This window comes from Salmo salar, chromosome 23 (assembly GCF_965601325.2).
Source record: "Salmo salar chromosome 23, fSalSal1, whole genome shotgun sequence".
Classification (NCBI taxonomy): Eukaryota; Metazoa; Chordata; class Actinopteri; order Salmoniformes; family Salmonidae; genus Salmo; species Salmo salar.
The window spans coordinates 41688607-41707090 of record NC_138313.1 but is presented as its reverse complement, the minus strand read 5'-3'; the positions used below and the strand labels follow the sequence as shown (position 1 = coordinate 41707090).

Here is an 18484-nt window from a genome sequence, read left to right as displayed (position 1 = left end):
CTAGCACCTGGCTTTAAACAATAGCCTGTTCACTAGCACCTGCTTTAAACAATACCCTGTTCTCTAGCACCTGGCTTTGAGCAGTAGCCTGTTCACTAGCACCTGGCTTTAAACAATAGCCTGTTCACTAGCACCTGGCTTTAAACAATACCCTGTTCACTAGCACCTGGCTTTGAGCAGTAGCCTGTTCACCATCACCTGGCTTTGACCAGTAGCCTGTTCACCATCACCTGGCTTTGACCAGTAGCCTGTTCACCATCACCTGGCTTTGACCAGTAGCCTGTTCACCATCACCTGGCTTTGAGCAGTAGCCTATTCACCATCACCTGGCTTTGAGCAGTAGCCTATTCACCATCACCTGGCTTTGAGCAGTAGCCTGTTCACCATCACCTGGCTTTGACCAGTAGCCTGTTCACCATCACCTGGCTTTGAGCAGTAGCCTATTCACCATCACCTGGCTTTGAGCAGTAGCCTGTTCACCATCACCTGGCTTTGACCAGTAGCCTGTTCACCATCACCTGGCTTTGAGCAGTAGCCTGTTCACCATCACCTGGCTTTGAGCAGTAGCCTATTCACCATCACCTGGCTTTGAGCAGTAGCCTTAAAGGGATATGGAGAAGTCAGAGCAGCCACTTAGAGTAGGGGGGAGGGGGTGTTCTGTCGTTGTCACAGTAGAGCCTGGAGAGAAGACCCTGAGCTTGTTATGTTGAGATACGGACGCAAGCACACGCACACACCATGCACTTGGCACACATACACACACCTTGCCTGTCACACTCAGCTGGTGCACCATTCCATTAGACATGTGCAGTCCAAGTGTAACTATGTTAGATCCACACATCTGACTTTCCCCCTCCAGAGTCTGCAGCTTTAATTAAATAAGCCCCCTACAGGCAGACAGAAGCCCCCCCCCCTGCTCTCCACTCCCACCCCCTGTCCTCACCACTGTCTGGTAGCTTTTAATGGGGGTTTGGTGGGTGTGAGAGATCAGCCCCCCCTAACCATTCATCATCACCTAATGTCAGTCAGTGAAAATTACTTTTCCCTCTCTTTTGATCAGAGCTGCTCAAAAGTAGTGCCTCACATGCGGGAATCATCTGTTCACCTACTCTGCGTCTCACAAAGACATGGCGTTTTAAACCAAATATCTCAAATTTGGACTCATCAGACCAAAAAGGACAGATTTCTACCGGTCTAATGTCCATTGCTTGTGTTTCTTGGCCCAAGCAAGTCTCTTCTTCTTATTGGTATCCTTTAGTAGTGGTTTCTTTGCAGCAATTCGACCATGAAGGCCTGATTCATGCAGTCTCCTCTGAACATTTGGTGTTGAGATGTGTCTGTTACTTGAACTCTGAAGCATTTATTTGGGCTGCAATTTCTGAGGCTGGTAACTCTAATGAACTTATCCTCTGCAACAGAGGTAACTCTGGGTATTCCTTTCCTGTGGCGGTCCTCATGAGAGCAAGTTTCATCATAGTGCTTGATGGTTGTTGCGACTGCACTATGATGAAACGTTCAAAGTTTTTTTACATTTTCCGTATTGACTGACCTTCATGTCTTAAGTAATAATGGACTGTCATTTCTCTTTATTATCTATGCATAATCACTTTAACTCTACCTACATGTACATATTACCTCAATTACCTCGACTAACCGGTTCCCCCGCACATTGAGTCTGTACCAGTACCCCCTGTATATAGCCTAGCTATTGTTATTTTACTGCTGCTGTTGAATTATTTGTTACTTTTATTTTACATTTTTTACTTAACACTTTTTCTTAAAACTTCTAAAAGCATTGTTGGTTAAGGGCTTGTAAGTAAGCATTTCACTGTAAGGTCTACACCTTTTGAGCTGTTCTTTCCATAATATGGACTTGGTCTTTTACCAAATAGGGCTATCTTCTGTATACTACCCCTACCTTGTCACAACACAACTGATTGGCTCAAACTTTTAACAAGGCACACCTGTTAATTGAAATGCATTCCAGGTGACTACCTCATGAAGCTGGTTGAGAGAATGACAAGTGTGCAACGCTTTCATCAAAGCAAAGGGTGGCTACTTTGAAGAATCTCAAATATAAAATATATTTTGAGATTTTTTCTTTAACACTTTTTTGGTGACTAAATGATGTCCAAACTTTTGACTGGTACTGTATAGAAGCCTGTTTCAGGTTTTCTACCCCACCTGTACACTGAACTAAACACTTTACTAACAGGTTTGTAACTTGAGGGGTATATTCCATTTACACTGAACAAAAATATAACGTATCATGATTTTAAAAAATATATTTTACTGAGTTACAGTTCATATAAGGAAATCAGTCAATATAAATAAATTCATTAGGCCCCAATCTATGGATTTCATGACCGGAAATACAGATATGGATCTTTTGGTCACAGATACCTTAAAAAAAAAGAAGGTAGGGCCGTGGATCAGAAAACCAGTCAGTATCCGGTTTGACCACCATTTGCCTTGTGCAGCGCGACATCTCCTTCACATGGAGTTGATCGGGATGTTGATTGTGGCCTGTGGAATGTTGTCCAACTCCATTGCTGTGCAAAGTTGATGGATATTGTTGGGAACTGGAAAACACTGCCGTACACGTTGATCCTGGTGAGTATGCAGGCTATGGAAGAACTGGGACATTTTCAGCTTCCAGGAATTATGTACAGATCCTTGCGACATGGGGCTGTGAATTATCATGCTGAAACATGAGGTGATGGAGGCGGATGAATGGCACGACAATGATCCTCAGGATCTCGTCACGGTATTTCTGTGCATTCAAATTGCCATTGATAAAATGCAATTGTGTTCATTGTCCGTAGTTGATGCTTGCCCATACCATAACACCACCGCCACCATGGGGCAGTCTGTTCACAACGTTGACATCAGCAAACCACTCACCCACATGACGATTTACATGCTGTCTGCCATCTGCCTGGTACAGTTGAAACCAGGATGTATCTGTGAAGAGTACACTTCTCCAGGGTGCCAGTGGCCATCAAAGGTGAGAATTTGCCCATTGAAGTCGGTTACGACGCCGAACTGCAGTCAAGTCAAGACCCTGGTGAGGATGACGAGCACGCAGATGAGTTTCCCTGAGACGGTTTCTGACAGTTTGTGCAGAAATTAGGTTGTGCCAATCCACAGTTTCATTAGCTGTCTGGGTGGCTGGTCTCAGATGATCCCGCAGGTTAAGAAGCCAAATGTGGAGTCCTGGGCTGGCCGGTTGGACGAACTGCCAAATTCTATAAAACGACATTGGAGTGTGTATCTTCTCTTACAGAAGAGAAATTATCATTACATTCTCTGACAACAGATCTGGTGGACATTCCTGCAGTCAGCATGCCAACTGCATGCTCCCTCAAAACTTGAGACATCAGTAGCATTGTGTTGTGTGACAACTGCACATTTTAGAGTGGCCTTTTATTGTCCCTAGCCCAAGGTACACCTCTATAATAATCATGCTGTTTAATCAGCTTCTTGATATGCCACACCTGTCAGGTGGCTGGATTATTTTAGCAAAGGAGAAATTCTCACTGACAGGGATGTAAACAAATTTGTGCACAACATTTCAGAGAAATTAGCTTTTTGTGCGTATGGAACATTTCTGGGATCTTCTTTTTTTTAGCTCATGAAACATGGGACCAACACTTTACTTTATTTTTGTTCAATGTAGTTTTCACCCAGCACAGAAACTGAAACAGATATGAGGGCAGGTAGCCTTATGGTTAAGAATGTTGGGCCAACCTTAATAGCTCTGGATAAGATGTCAAATGTTGTTCAAAAAGATAATGCAATTCACAACGTGTCAAATTGCAGAGGGCTGGGAGAAAATAAATGGCTAATGTTTTGGGACTGACCTTTGACCCCGAAGCGGTGACCACAGTCGAAGCCTCGCTGATGGTGCTGGAAAGCCGCAAGTCGGCCTGCTGGGGGTTGGACATACGGCCACCTGGCCTGGTGAGAAAGAGACAGAAAGCAGCACAGGGTCAAACAGAGCAGACATGACCGTATGTGTACACAGAGCGTCATTGAGAGGATGCAACTCTACACACGGCTCTGTAGACCACACCCTGGAGGGCAAGGACAGACTGCTGTTGTTTGGAGATCAGCCCCTTTGTCTGGACTTCCAAAGGAACTTCTCTCTTTCGAGCCTCAGGGACGTATTAATGCTCTGGGATCATCACACGTACTCTGAGACCCTTTGTGAATAGAGGCCCAGGTTAGCAGTGGATAATATGACCCATAACAAGCATGTGTATGGCACAATCCTTGCATTCAATATCATAACACATACAGGCATGCCTTGTATCATTATTGCTATGGTGTTAAATGTTCCATATTGGTTTCATAATACTTGAGTGCAAGGATTGGGGCATACATACATAGATATATACAGTGCCTTCTGAAAGTATTTACACCCCTTGACTTTTTGTTGTGTTACAAAGTGGGATTAAAATGGATTTAATTGTCATTTTTTGTCAACGATCTACACAAAATACTCTGTAATGACAAAGTGAACGAAAAATTAGATGTGCATACAAAAAAATATAACAAATAAAACACTAACATATTAGATAAGTGCTCAACCCCTTGAGTCAATACGTTAGAATCACCTTTGGCAGCGATTACAGCTGTGAGTCTCTAAGAGCTTTCCACACCTAGATTGTGCAACATTTGCCCATTATTCTTCAAGCTCTGTCAAATTGGATGTTGATCATTGCTAGACAACGATTTTCAGGTCTTGCCATAGATTTTCAAGCACATTTAAGTCAAAACTGTAACTTGAACATTCACTGACTTCTTTGTAAGCAACTCCATTGTAGATTTGGTCTTGTGTTTTAGGTTATCGTCCTGCTGAAAAATGAATTCATCTTCCAGTGTATGTTGGAAAGCAGACTGAAGCAGGTTTTCCTCTGGGATTTTACCTGTGCTTAGCTCTTCAGTAAATTTTTTATCCTGAAAAACTTCTGAGTCCTTAATGATTACAAGCATACCCATAACATAATGCAACCACTACTATCCTTGAAAATATGAAGAGTGGTACTCAGTGATGCGTTTTATTGGATTGGCCCCAAACATAACACTTTGTTAATGTATTTTTTTTCAGTATTGCTTTAGTGCCTTGTTGCAAACAGGATGCATGTTTTGGAATATTTTTATTCTGTACAGGCTTCCTTCTTTTCACTCTGTCAATTAGGTTAGTAATGTAGAGTAACTACAATGTTGTTGATCCATCCTCCGTTTTCTCTTATCACAGCAATTAAAAACTCTGTAAAAAAAGTCACCTCATTGTGAAATCCCTGAGAGGTTTACTTCCTCTCCGGTAACTGAGTTAGGAAAGACACCTGTATCTTTGTAGTGACTGGGTTTATTGATACACCATCAAAAGTGCAATTAATAACTTCACCATCCTCAAAGGGATATTCAATGTCTACCAATAGGTGCCCTTCTTTGCGAGGGATTGGAAAACCTCCCTAGTCTTTGTGGTTGAATCTGTGTTTGAAATTCACTGCTCGACTGAGGGACCATAAAGATAATTGTATGTGTCGGGTAGAGGGATAAGGTAGGTAGTCATTCAAAAAATCATGATAAACACTCTTATTGCACACAGAGTCCATGAAACTTATTAATTGACTTGTTAAGCAAATCTTTACTACTGAACTTATTTAGGCTTGCCATAACAGGGTTGAATACTTATTGACTCAAGACAATTCAGCTTTTTATTTGCAATTAAATTTGTAAAAAATTCTAAAAACATGATATGACATCGACATTGTAGGGTATTGTGTGTAGGCCAGTGATGCAACATCTCTATTTAAAATGTAGGCTGTAATACAACAAAATGTGGAAAAGTCAAGGGGTGTGAATACTTTCTGAAGGCACTGTACATACATTTATTTTTATAATTGTTTTTTCCCCTCATCAGTCTACACACAATAACCCAAAATGACAATGTGAAAACAGCTTTTTTGATTTTTTTGCAAATGTATCAAAAATGAAAAACAAAAATACATTAATTACATAAGTATTCAGACCCTTTGCTATGAGACTCGAAATTGAGCCCAGGTGCATACTGTTTCCATTGATCATCCTTGAGATGTTTCTACTAGAGATCGACCGATTATGATTTTTCAACGCCGATACCGATTATTGGAGGACCCCAAAAAAAAGCCGCTACCGATTAAACCGACCGATTTTTTTTGTTTATTTGTTATAATGACAGTTACAACAATACTGAATGAACACTTTTTTAAAAACTTAATATAATACATCAATAAAATCAATTTATCCTCAAATAAATAATGAAACATGTTCAATTTGGTTTAAATAATGCAAAAACAAAGTGTTAGAGAAGAAAGTAAAAGTAAAATATGTGCCATGTAAGAAAGCTAACGTTCAAGTTCCTTGCTCAGAACATGAGAACATATGAAAGCTGGTGGTTCCTTTTAACATGAGTCTTCAATATTCCCAGGTAAGACGTTTTAGGTTGTAGTTATTATAGGAATTCTAGGACTATTTCTCTCTATACGATTTGTATTTCATATACCTTTGACTATTGGATGTTCTTATAGGCACTTTAGTATTGCCAGTGTAACAGTATAGCTTCCGTCCCTCTCCTCGCATCTACCTGGGCTCGAACCAGGAACACATCGACAACAGCCACCCTCGAAGCAGCGTTACCCATGCAGAGCAAGGGGAACAACTACTCCAAGTCTCAGAGCGAGTGACGTTTGAAATGCTATTAGCACGCACCCCGCTAACTAGCTAGCCATTTCACATCGGTTACACCTGCCTAATCTTGGGAGTTGATAGGCTTGAAGTCATAAACAGCGCAATGCTTGAAGCACAGCGAAGAGCTGCTGGCAAAACGCACGAAAGTGCTGTTTGAATGAATGCTTACAAGCCTGCTGGTGCCTACCACCGCTCAGTCAGACTGCTCTATCAAATCATAGACTTAATTATAATATAATAAACACACAGAAATACGAGCCTTAGGTCATTAATATGGTCGAATCCGGAAACTATCATCTCGAAAACAAAACGTTTATTCTTTCAGTGAAATACGGAACCGTTCCGTATTTTATCTAACAGGTGGCATCCCTAAGTCTAAATATTCCTGTTACATTGCACAAACTTCAATGTTATGTCATAATTACGTAAAATTCTGGCAAATTAGTTCGCAACGAGCCAGGCGGCCCAAACTGTTGCATATACCCTGACTCTGCGTGCAATGAACGCAAGAGAAGTGACAATTTCACCTGGTTAATATTGCCTGCTAACCTTGATTTCTTTTAGCTAAATATGCAGGTTTAAAAATATATACCTCTGTGTATTGATTTTAGAAAGGCATTGATGTTTATGGTTAGGTACAGTCGTGCAACGATTGTGCTTTTTTCGCAAATGCGCTTTTGTTAAATCATCCCCCGTTTGGCGAAGTCGGCTGTCTTTGTTCGGAAGAAATAGTCTTCACAGTTCGCAACGAGCCAGGCGGCCCAAACTGCTGCATATACCCTGATTCTGTTGCAAGAGAAGTGACACATTTTCCCTAGTTAAAAGAAATTCATGTTAGCAAGCAATATTAACTAAATATGCAGATTTAAAAATATATACTTGTGTATTGATTTTAAGAAAGGCATTGATGTTTATGGTTAGGTACACGTTGGAGAAACATGTACCTAAGCGATTATATGCAACGCAGGACAGGCTAGATAAACTAGTAATATCATCAACCATGTGTAGTTAACTAGTGATTATGATTGATTGATTGTTTTTTATAAGATAAGTTTAATGCTAGCTAGCAACTTACCTTGGCTTCTTACGGCATTCGCGTAACAGGCAGGCTCCTCGTGGAGTGCAATGTAAAGCAGGTGGTTAGAGCGTTGGACTAGTTTACCGTAAGGTTGCAAGATTGAATCCCCGAGCTGACAAGGTAAAATTCTGTCGTTCTGCCCCTGAACAAGGCAGTTAACCCACCGTTCCTAGGCCGTCATTGAAAATAAGAATGTGTTCTTAACTGACTTGCCTAGTTAAATAAAAGGTGTGTAAAAATATATATATATTTTTTAAATCTGCTGAGTCGGCGTCCAAAAATACCGATTTCCGATTGTTATGAAAACTTGAAATCGGCCCCAATTAATCGGCCAGTCCGATTAATCGGTCGACCTCTAGTTTCTACAACTTGGAGTCCACGTGTGGTAAATTCTATTGATTGGACATGATTTGGAAAGGCACTCACCTGTCTATATAAAAGATCCCACAGCTGACAGTCCACATCAGAGCAAAAACTAAGCCATAAGGTTGAAGGAATTGTCCGTAGAGCTCCGAGACAGGATTGTTTCGAGGCACAGATCTGGGGAATGGTACCAAAAAATGTCTGCAGCTTTGAAGGTACCCAAGAACACAGTGGCCTCCATCATTCTTAAATGGAAGAAGTTTGGAACCACAAAGACTCTTCCTAGAGCTGGCCGCCCGGCCAAACTGAGCAATCGGGGGAGAAGGGCCTTGGTCAGGGAGGTGACCAAGAACCCGATGGTCACTCTGACAAAGCTCCAGAGTTCCTCTGTGGAGATGGGAGAACCTTCCAGAAGGACAACCATCTCTGCAGCACTCCACCAATCAGGCCTTTATGGTTAAGTGGCGAGACGGAAGTTACTCCTCAGTAAAAGGCACATGACAGCCCGCTTGGATTTTGCCAAAAGGCACCTAAAGGACTCTCAGACCATGAGAAACAAGATTCTCTAGTCTGATGAAACCAAGATTGAACTCTTTGGCCTCAATGCCAAGTGTCACGTCTGGAGGAAACCTGGCACCATCCCTAAGGGGCGGCAGGTAGCCTAGTGGTTACTACTATTATAGCTTAGCCTTAGATGAACTAGAAGTGAAACCTTTGAAGCTACTAAACTAGAGAACAAACATGAAAAACTAGAGGCTCAAACAATATAAATAGACAAATGGGGGAAAACTGAAATCTAATAGAATGACAATACGACTACATTTTCCGATGCATAACAGAAATTCATGAAGCACTGAAACTAAACCTATGAATGTACAAGGAGATCCACATAACCTTTGTTTTTTATAAGCACTAGGAACAAACAGTGAAAACTTTACATCTGCACACACGCATAATTCCTCAGCGCTTCGCTGTACAGAACTCTGGCAATGCAGATCTCGCCTCTCCATCTCCGACTCGGACAATTACTCCGTCATTGTGAGAGAGGAAGAAAACACTCAAGGACTGGCACTTGTGAAGGGCACACTGCCAGGCAATTAAGGCTGTGACAGCCAGAAGTCAGGCTTTTCAGCACATTGGACATTATTATCGCTCTGGGTCTCCTGAGAGTTGCCACTCTGGAATAAAGGCCTTAAAGGGATAGTTCACTTTTCTACTTAGTTCCACCCCACAAGTTCTAGCTTATTTTCAACTTCCCTAAGTTGTCTTCATTTCCTCCAAAACTTTTTTTGAATTCCTTAGCTTTTTATTCAGCATCGCCCAGAATCTCCTGGCTAACATTTTTGGAGAATGTAGCAATTGTTGTATGGTGTAGTGTAGAATAGTATTTGGGGACATGACGTTAGGCCTAGATACTGTACAGAGTAGTCTAGAAGGTTAGGCCTAGATACTGTACATAGTGTAGTCTAGAAGGTTAGGCCTAGATACTGTACATAGTGTAGTCTAGAAGGTTAGGCCTAGATACTGTACATAGTGTAGTCTAGAAGGTTAGGCCTAGATACTGTACATAGTGTAGTCTAGAAGGTTAGGCCTAGATACTGTACATAGTGTAGTCTAGAAGGTTAGGCCTAGATACTGTACATAGTGTAGTCTAGAAGGTTAGGCCTAGATACTGTACATAGTGTAGTCTAGAAGGTTAGGCCTAGATACTGTACATAGTGTAGTCTAGAAGGTTAGGCCTAGATACTGCACATAGAGCAGTTTATTAAAAGGTATAGAAGGAACACTGACAATGCTTCAGAATGCAGCTTTGGTTCTAGAATATTACAATAACACAACATAAATGTCACTCATGACGCCATTCCTGATCTTTTCAGAGAGTAAGTGCATGTATAAATACTCAGGAGGAGGCCTCGTGGAGGTGGAAACATGCTCTTTGCACTCCCACCCCATTCCACGCTCTGCCTGTGTTCACCAGATACCACAGCAATGAGGAGACCGCTGCCGAAACAAAGACGGTTCTGCCAAGTTGTTCTGAGGAGTTATTCCAGGAAAGAAAGAGAGGAGAGCTCCACTCAATCACTTGAGTCCCTAGTTATTTACAGATTATCTAATTTTGCAGCTTTGTCAACTGTGTGTTTTCTATACCTGTTCACATCTCTCACTGTATGCTTTACAGACGCTCCCCACCCAATGAGGAGGGGGACAGACAGACAGACAGACAGAGACAGACAGAGACAGACAGAGACAGACAGAGACAGCGACACTAGACGTAATTCCAGCCTGCTATAAAAATAAGAGGCGGTAACGTGCAGCCTCGATGAGGTGTAGAGCCCGGACACTATAGGCACTCCTGCGACTGAGAGGCCAAGCCATGCAGGCCAGTAGGCCCCAGTCTCCCCAGGGGGCTCCCGTAGGCGCCAGTCTCCCCAGGGGGACCCAGTAGGCCCCAGTCTCCCCAGGGGGCCCCAGTAGGCGCCAGTCTCCCCAGAGGCCCCCCGTAGGCGCCAGTCTCCCCAGGGGCCCCCAGTAGGCGCCAGTCTCCCCAGGGGCCCCCCGTAGGCGCCAGTCTCCCCAGGGGCCCCCCGTAGGCGCCAGTCTCCCCAGGGGCCCCCCGTAGGCGCCAGTCTCCCCAGGGGCCCCCCGTAGGCGCCAGTCTCCCCAGGGGCCCCCCGTAGGCGCCAGTCTCCACAGGGGCCCCCCGTAGGCGCCAGTCTCCCCAGGGGCCCCCCGTCGGCGCCAGTCTCCCCGGGGGGCCCGTCGGCGCCAGTCTCCCCAGTACAATAATAAAGTATTTAGATGAGGTTTCAACTCGGCTTTAATGGTTATCTGCTAGGTGATGATGCTTTTATCAAAAGCTGTGGTGGAACTAGGATATGTGACCTATTGAATATGCCAGGAGTATCCCAATCAGAGCCTGGAGGTCCAGATCACTTACTGGTTTGCTGTACCTGTTCATTTTATTGAATATTTAACTAGGAAAGTCAGTTAAGAACACATACTTATTTACAATGACAGCCTAGGAACAGTGGGTTAACTGCCTTGTTCAGGGGCAGAAAGACAGATTTTTACCTTGTCAGTTCGGGGATTCGATCTGGAAACATTTTGGCTACAGGTCCAACGCTCTAACCACTCGGCTACCTGCCGCCCCTAATTAATAGGACCCACCAGGTGTCCCAGGTCTAGATCAGTCCCTGATTAGAGGGGAACAATGAAAATCAGCAGTGGAACTGGCTTCAAGGTCCAGATTTGAATTTGTCTTATGTAATGATGTAATTTACAGTTCATCAGGAGTCTTCTCATATTTAAATAAGCCTAGAAAGTTGTGGGTCTGTGCCATCTTATAGGTCGTCATGACAACACATTTCAACATGACTAGCCCTAGTATAGATCTTGCCTGCTCACAGAGCAACACGTGTGATCTATGTGGGTGTTTTACCTCCTTTAGTTGACTGCACTGATTGTAAATGGCTCTGAATAACAATAACTTGGAGCAACACCAAACCACAGTACTGTTAGGTTACATTGTATCCCCAATTGCCTTCTGAGGCACCAAAGCACAGTTTCCAATACTAGCCAGCAGCATACCACACTGCATCCCACTGCTGGCTTGGCTCCGAAGCTACGTGGTGCTGCTGGAAGTGGTGTTTGAGGGCCAGTAGGAGACACTCTTTCCTTTGGTCTAAAACAATATCCCAATGCCCCAAGGCAGTGACTGGGGACATTTCCCTGTGTAGGGTGCTGTCTTTCAGATGGGATGTTAAACGGGTGTCCTGACTCTCTGTGGTCACTAAAGATCCCATGGCACTTATAGTAAGAGTGTTAACCCTGGTGTCCTGGCTAAATTCCCAACCTGACCATAATGACCACCTAATCATCCCCAGCTTCTAGTTGGCTCATTCATCTCCCCTGGAAATATTCCCCAGGTTGTTGCTGTAAATGAGAATGTGTTCTCCATCAACTTACCTGGTAAAATAAAGTGAAAAATACAAAATCCCCAAAACATTTTGAAAGCTGCAGCTGCATTGAGACATTACATCATTATTGTGGTCAAAACAACTTGCTGCACCAGCTGTTTGAGAGATGTTATTTAAAAGAAACTCCACGTTAGGCATACCACACACCCCCTCTCTGGCCTGTTCCTCTGTATGCGGTAGTAGAGGTTGTGCAGGTTGAGCAGGCTGAGCGGCGTTGACACATTATCTGCGTGGCTCATATAGCCCTCCACGCCCAAAAAGCTGTTAATGAGACAGATGCAACATAAGATAGCATGGGAATGTGCCCTACTGTTCTCTGCCAGACACAGGAAGAGAACGAGAGGGGGATGGAGAGAGTATCAGAGAGAAAGAGAGAGATTGAGAGCTGAGCGCTAAATTGGTGAGTCTGGTATCTCTTTTAAAACTGTATGCTGCTGTTGTCAGCTCCACGGCCATTTAGCTTTTTGTTTTTGGAAGGAAGTGCACATGCAATGAGATATTTAATAGATAAGAAAGATCTGTATGAACTCATACTTGTCACAGTAGTTTTGTGGTGAGGTGGAATGACCCTTTGAGCTCAACCTTTAATATCTGTCATCTATCTGTCATTTTTTTTTCACCTTTATTTAACCAGGTAGGCTAGTTGAGAACAAGTTCTCATTTACAACTGCGACCTGGCCAAGATAAAGCACACCAGTTCGACACATACAACAACACAGAGTTACACATGGAATAAACAATCATACAGTCAATAATACAGTAGAACAAAATAAAACAAAAAGTCTATATACAGTGAGTGCAAATGAGGTAAGTTAAGGCAATAAATAGGCCATTGTGGCGAAGTAATTACAATATAGCAATTAAACACTGGAATGGTAGATGTGCAGAAGATGAAAGTGCAAGTAGAGATACTGGGGTGCAAAGGAGTAAGATAAATAAATAAAGTATGGGGATGAGGTAGGTAGATAGATGGGCTATGTACAGGTGCAGTGATCTGTGAGCTGCTCTGACAGCTGGTGCTTAAAGCTAGCGAGGGAGATATGAGTCTCCAGCTTCAGAGATTTTTGCAGTTCGTTCCAGTCATTGGCAGCAGGGAACTGGAAGGAAAGACGACCAAAGGAGGAATTGGCTTTGGGGGTGACCAGTGAGATATACCTGCTGGAGCGCGTGCTACGAGTGGGTGCTGCTATGGTGATCAGTGAGCTGAGATAAGGCGGGGCTTTACCTAGCAGAGAATTGTAGATGACCTGTAGCCAGTGGGTTTGGCGACGAGTATGAAGTGAGGGCCAACCAACGAGAGCGTATAGGTCGCAATGGTGGGTAGTGTATGGGGCATTGGTGACAAAACGGATGGCACTGTGATAGACTGCATCCAGTTTGTTGAGTAGAGTGTTGGAGGCTATTTTATAGATGACATGACCGAAGTCGAGGATCGCTAGGATGGTCAGTTTTACGAGGGTATGTTTGGCAGCATGAGTGAAGGATGCTTTGTTGCGATATAGGAAGCCGATTCTAGATTTAATTTTGGATTGGAGATGCTTAATGTGAGTCTGGAAGGAGAGTTTACAGGCTAACCAGAGACCTAGGTATTTGTAGTTGTCCACGTTTTCTAAGTCAGAGCCGTCCAGAGAAGTGATGCTGGACGGGCGAGCAGGTGCGGGCAGTGATCGATTGAATAGCATGTATTTAGTTTTACTTGCGTTTAAGAGCAGTTGGAGGCCACGGAAGGAGAGTTGTAGGCATTGAAGCTCGTCTGGAGGTTAGTTAACACAGTGTCCAAAGAGGGGCCAGAAGTATACAGAATGGTGTCGTCTGCGTAGAAGTGGATCAGAGAATCACCAGCAACAAGAGCAACATCATTGATGTATACAGAGAAGAGAGTCAGCCCAAGAATTGAACCCTGTGGCACACCCATAGAGACTGCCAGAGGTCCGGACAACAGGCCCTCCGATTTGACACACTGAACTCTATCAGAGAAGTAGTTGGTAAACCAGGCGTGGCAATCATTTGAGAAACCAAGGCTGTCGAGTCTGCGGTTATGATGTCGTTCAGGACCTTGAGCATGGCTGAGGTGCACCCATGACCAGCTCTGAAACCAGATTGCATAGCGGAGAAGGTATGGTGGGATTCGAAATGGTCGGTAATCTGTTTGTTAACTTGGCTTTCAAAGACCTTAGAAAGACAGGGTAGGATAGATATAGGTCTGTAGCAATTTGGGTCTAGAGTGTCACCCCCTTTGAAGAGGGGCATGACCGCGGCAGCTTTCCAATCTTTGAGACGTTCCTAGCTGACATAGAGGACGCGTTGGGTGGCTACCCGAATGCTACGGGTTCTGACAGGGTTTACCTGTTGAAGCGAACGTTGAATAGACACGTGACGAGGTTCATTCGCCTACAACAGCAACACGTGCTAAATGACTACGCTAAACTTGCCACAGCTTTGAAATTAGAATTCAGTGGTTCTGTGACTCGCAAACACGATAGCTCACTGGCTAACACGGTCAAACAAGCTCGGAACGAACACCCACAAGCTTTCTATCATAGGCTTCGTTCAGCTTACTTTGGCCTACTCACGGAAACAGGAATGGAAGAGCTGTTACCATTCAAACAAATGTTTCTGTCGAACATGTATCCCACCTTCATTACCTACTTGGGCCCTGCAGCCCACGTTGGCTTGCCTATCTTACAACTCAGAGAGCTTGCAAGCACAGCTTTTGAGGCATCAAAAGCTCGCAACGCTAAGAGCCCTGACCACTCGGTTTTGAAGTTTGACCAGGAGCACTCACTCCAGTTAGAGGGTGCATTATCAGGTATTGGAGCGTCGAGAGATGACGCACAACAACAGTTTCTACCACGAAACCATGATTCCAATAACCGCCGCGGTCGAAATAACTGTAAAGTACGTCGCCTTCAAAACGACTACCGCTACAATCAACCTGTTCGCTACGTTCCTGCACCCAACCCACACAAAGTGTCAGAACACAAGGATAACAAAGGGTTGAAGGACGATCAAAACGTAGACCAATGTTCTCCAGAAGTTCCACTACGTGAAGAACTAAAGTGAGAACAATTTGAGAAAAGGGTAAAAGATAAGTCACAAGGACTAGACGGGGAATTACCGGACACCAGGTCCGCAGAAATTAACACCCATAGCAAGGGCGTTAAAGTTCAAATTTCTCCCGCTCTAATTCAAGACCCTATCCAGGGCCCGCTTGATCAAGAAACAAGCCCCCGGGTTTTGTCTGTAGACTCTGATACAAAAGTTGCGAAGAAAAAGGTCAAACGCTTCGTTAAAGCCAAGCCCACTCAAAATCGGAAAAGTCAATCTGCTTCCATCTTGAACAGAAAGGGCACATCACGTCGTTGCGAACGACCACTCCACTTTGTGAGGAATATGTCCACTAACCACGAATCTAAACGGCCAAACCTGGAAACAGTCCTGGAGGATTGCTTAACTTGTCATGCGCTAATTGATTCGGGTGGGACAATATCACTCATCTCTCAAACATTCTTTGATGATCTCAAAAGGGCTTTGAAGCCAACTAAACGTTGGTTAAAAGTGGAGCGATGCGAAACTACACTTCGAGGGGTCACTCAGACTACCTCGCCTCTCACGTTGAGAGTCATGCTGAAACTACACTTCAAGGACGTATCGCTCGTTTACCCTGTGTATGTTACCAGCCTCGAAACTGTACCCCTGCTACTTGGAGCAGACTTGATGGATCGGTTACTCCCATTGATGGATTGGAAAACCAACCAGGTATGGTCACAGGCCACAGTGCCTTCTCCACTGACCACACTGTCTTCCCCTAACGCTAGCTGCAACGCAGTCCTTCACGAGGGGTATCTGTCGAAAGCACCCCTTGAGAAAAAGACGTTTAGAAACCTCTTGGTGCAGAATCCGATCCAAGGAGATATTACGATATCTCGACACATTCCATCAGCCAATCTGATTGACCATTCTTTTCATGATTTCGAGCCAGCTGTCTCTGTGAATGAGCAACATCCCTCCTCCTTGCAGTCGTGCAATACGGTAGTTGAGATGAACTTCTCTTGCTCTTCGGACACTTCTGCAAGCACTGCGGCCGTCTCAGCAAGAAAAACATTGATGCGCAGAGTACACTCTGCTTCCGATGATACACCTTCTGCTTTGTTGGGGACTGTCACCCCTTACAATGACACTAATGCCGTCAGTCCAGCAACTGACCTGATGACTCCCACTGGTGAAACACTTTGCGATATCACAGACCGATATCCTCGTCTCAGTTTGCAGGTACTGAAGAGGTTGCCACACGCGGACGCGGTGGTGACTGACAGACCTCGACAGCCACTGAGGGTGTTGAAGCACAAACACCAGGAGATTTGGTTGAAAGGTTACAGCCATTCTCATAATAACGCGGCCACTGACAACTCGTACATAGGGTCCGACCTTTTCGTTTGCGCCTCGGACACCAACACCACCCGCTGGTGGGGGGGTCCCGAGACACAAAGGGGGGGAATAGTAGCCCAGACCCATGATGAGCCTCATCGAGGCCGGTGGGGGGGGGGGGGGGGTCGAGACTACGGACAACACCGTACGAGGCCGCCAGAGCATAAATCAAATCTAGTTGTAAACTCCCCTTTGAGAACAGTGAGGAGCAGACAGGCCCCTAGACGGAGATTATCTTAGAACACATCTAAGATAGTACTGAGGTGTACCACACTGGTCGTAAAGGAAGTCCAATGGACTTGTCCACCTCCAAAACAAATGGCAACAATAATAATTCCTTGCCATGTGTAGGTTCAACTACAATACAACTAGTAATATGCTCCAATCATGTGTTCCGGTAGATAATATTTCAGAATAAATCGGTAGGACAACTGGACCCCTTGAATACCAGTACCAATACCACAGTCAGTCCAGCAACGCTCAGTAAGAGGATTAGTAACCTCACAAGTTAAATTTCTATTGATAATAGCGACATAGGAGTCACTCAGAGTGCAACACGGGGAAGGGAATCTCCATTGCACTCTTCCAATGGTTAACACATGCCACTAATAAATAGAACCCTCCGTTCAGGAGAAAAGTTATTAGAAGTCATGAACCATGATCACACCACGTACGACTGGTCTAATACTTAGAGTACTTCCGTCGTGAGGTTAGCTCCTCCGTGGATAACATAGCTATGAAATAGACTTCATACCTACCGCCACTACAATAGTGGAAGACACCGTGACTTGTAGAAAACTACTACAGACTCGCTTGACACCAATTCTGACTGATCTCCAGGCATTGACCTGAAAATTACCTGACTACGTCAGACTCATTCTGAACAAGTTGTAATCTGCCAGGATACTTGGTTTTCTTCCCTTGACATGCGCGATTGTGTAAGCATAAACGCACATGCACAACGGAACATCCAATTAGGATTTATGCTAGGACCACTTAAGGGCCCAAGCAAAATACCAGCCTTAGTAAAGTTGAACATTTACTTCTAGGCCTTTGACTCTACAGCACTCACCAGTTTTCTAACCAGAAGTCCATAGGTCATCCCTGTAGACTGCCCAAAACTAGTGCCTTACAGCTGTAGACTTATCATATAGTTGTCAACTTAGGATGGTACCCTAAGCGCCACCCCGCAAATTAGGAAAGCCCTAAATATGACATTAGACAATGCCATGATAGGGTCATTTTGCCAAGACCATGGACGTAGATAGAATACAGTCCAATTAGATGATTAAGGTGGCATAACTATATTTTGTTTTGTTTATGCTTTCATTCATTTTGTTTCATTTTCTTCGGCACATAGAAAGTGATAGAGCCATAAACTACTCCCCCATACAACCATCAGTTAGTGCCACAACGCCGCTCATTTGGGAGGAAATGTAATGATATATTTCATGAGTGTGTGTGCATTGTTAACATCTGCCTAAGTTACTGCCCAGATATTCCAGTCTAGACGACCAGACGACGGGTCCGGAACGGCGATCCCAATCCGGACATCCGCTGTCGAGCCATGGAACGGACTTCTTCATTTGCAGAGACCCTACCCGGGTCGACCACCAGAGGGGGGACTGCAATAGCAACCACCAACTGGACATCTGCTGCCCAGCCTTGGAGCGGACTTCTTCATTTGCAGACACCCTACCCGGGTCGACCGCCAGATGGGGACCACAACGATGATCCACAACCAGGACAACCCACGTTCATTTTTATGTTGGTTTACAACATGCAGGTTAATCGCAAGATTGAACCCAACATGGGGGGACTGTCATGACGTTGGCCTGTGGGTAAGGTTTATGACCCCCCCTTAAATACCTTTCTCCCTTCCCCTCTCTTTCTGACCCTA

The 18484-nt window shown here is 44.3% G+C and overlaps 1 protein-coding gene across 6 annotated transcripts in view; it reads right to left on the bottom strand.

The window, feature by feature from the left end:
- Positions 1-18484, bottom strand: part of LOC106584624 (pleckstrin homology domain-containing family A member 7) — a 187065-nt gene that overhangs the window by 67388 nt on the left and 101193 nt on the right. For all 6 annotated transcript variants that reach the window (XM_045706211.2, XM_045706215.2, XM_045706212.2 and 3 more), the window contains one exon: positions 3864-3960. In XM_045706211.2, the coding sequence (XP_045562167.2) occupies positions 3864-3960 (97 nt within the window). The remainder of the gene's footprint in view (positions 1-3863; positions 3961-18484) is intronic.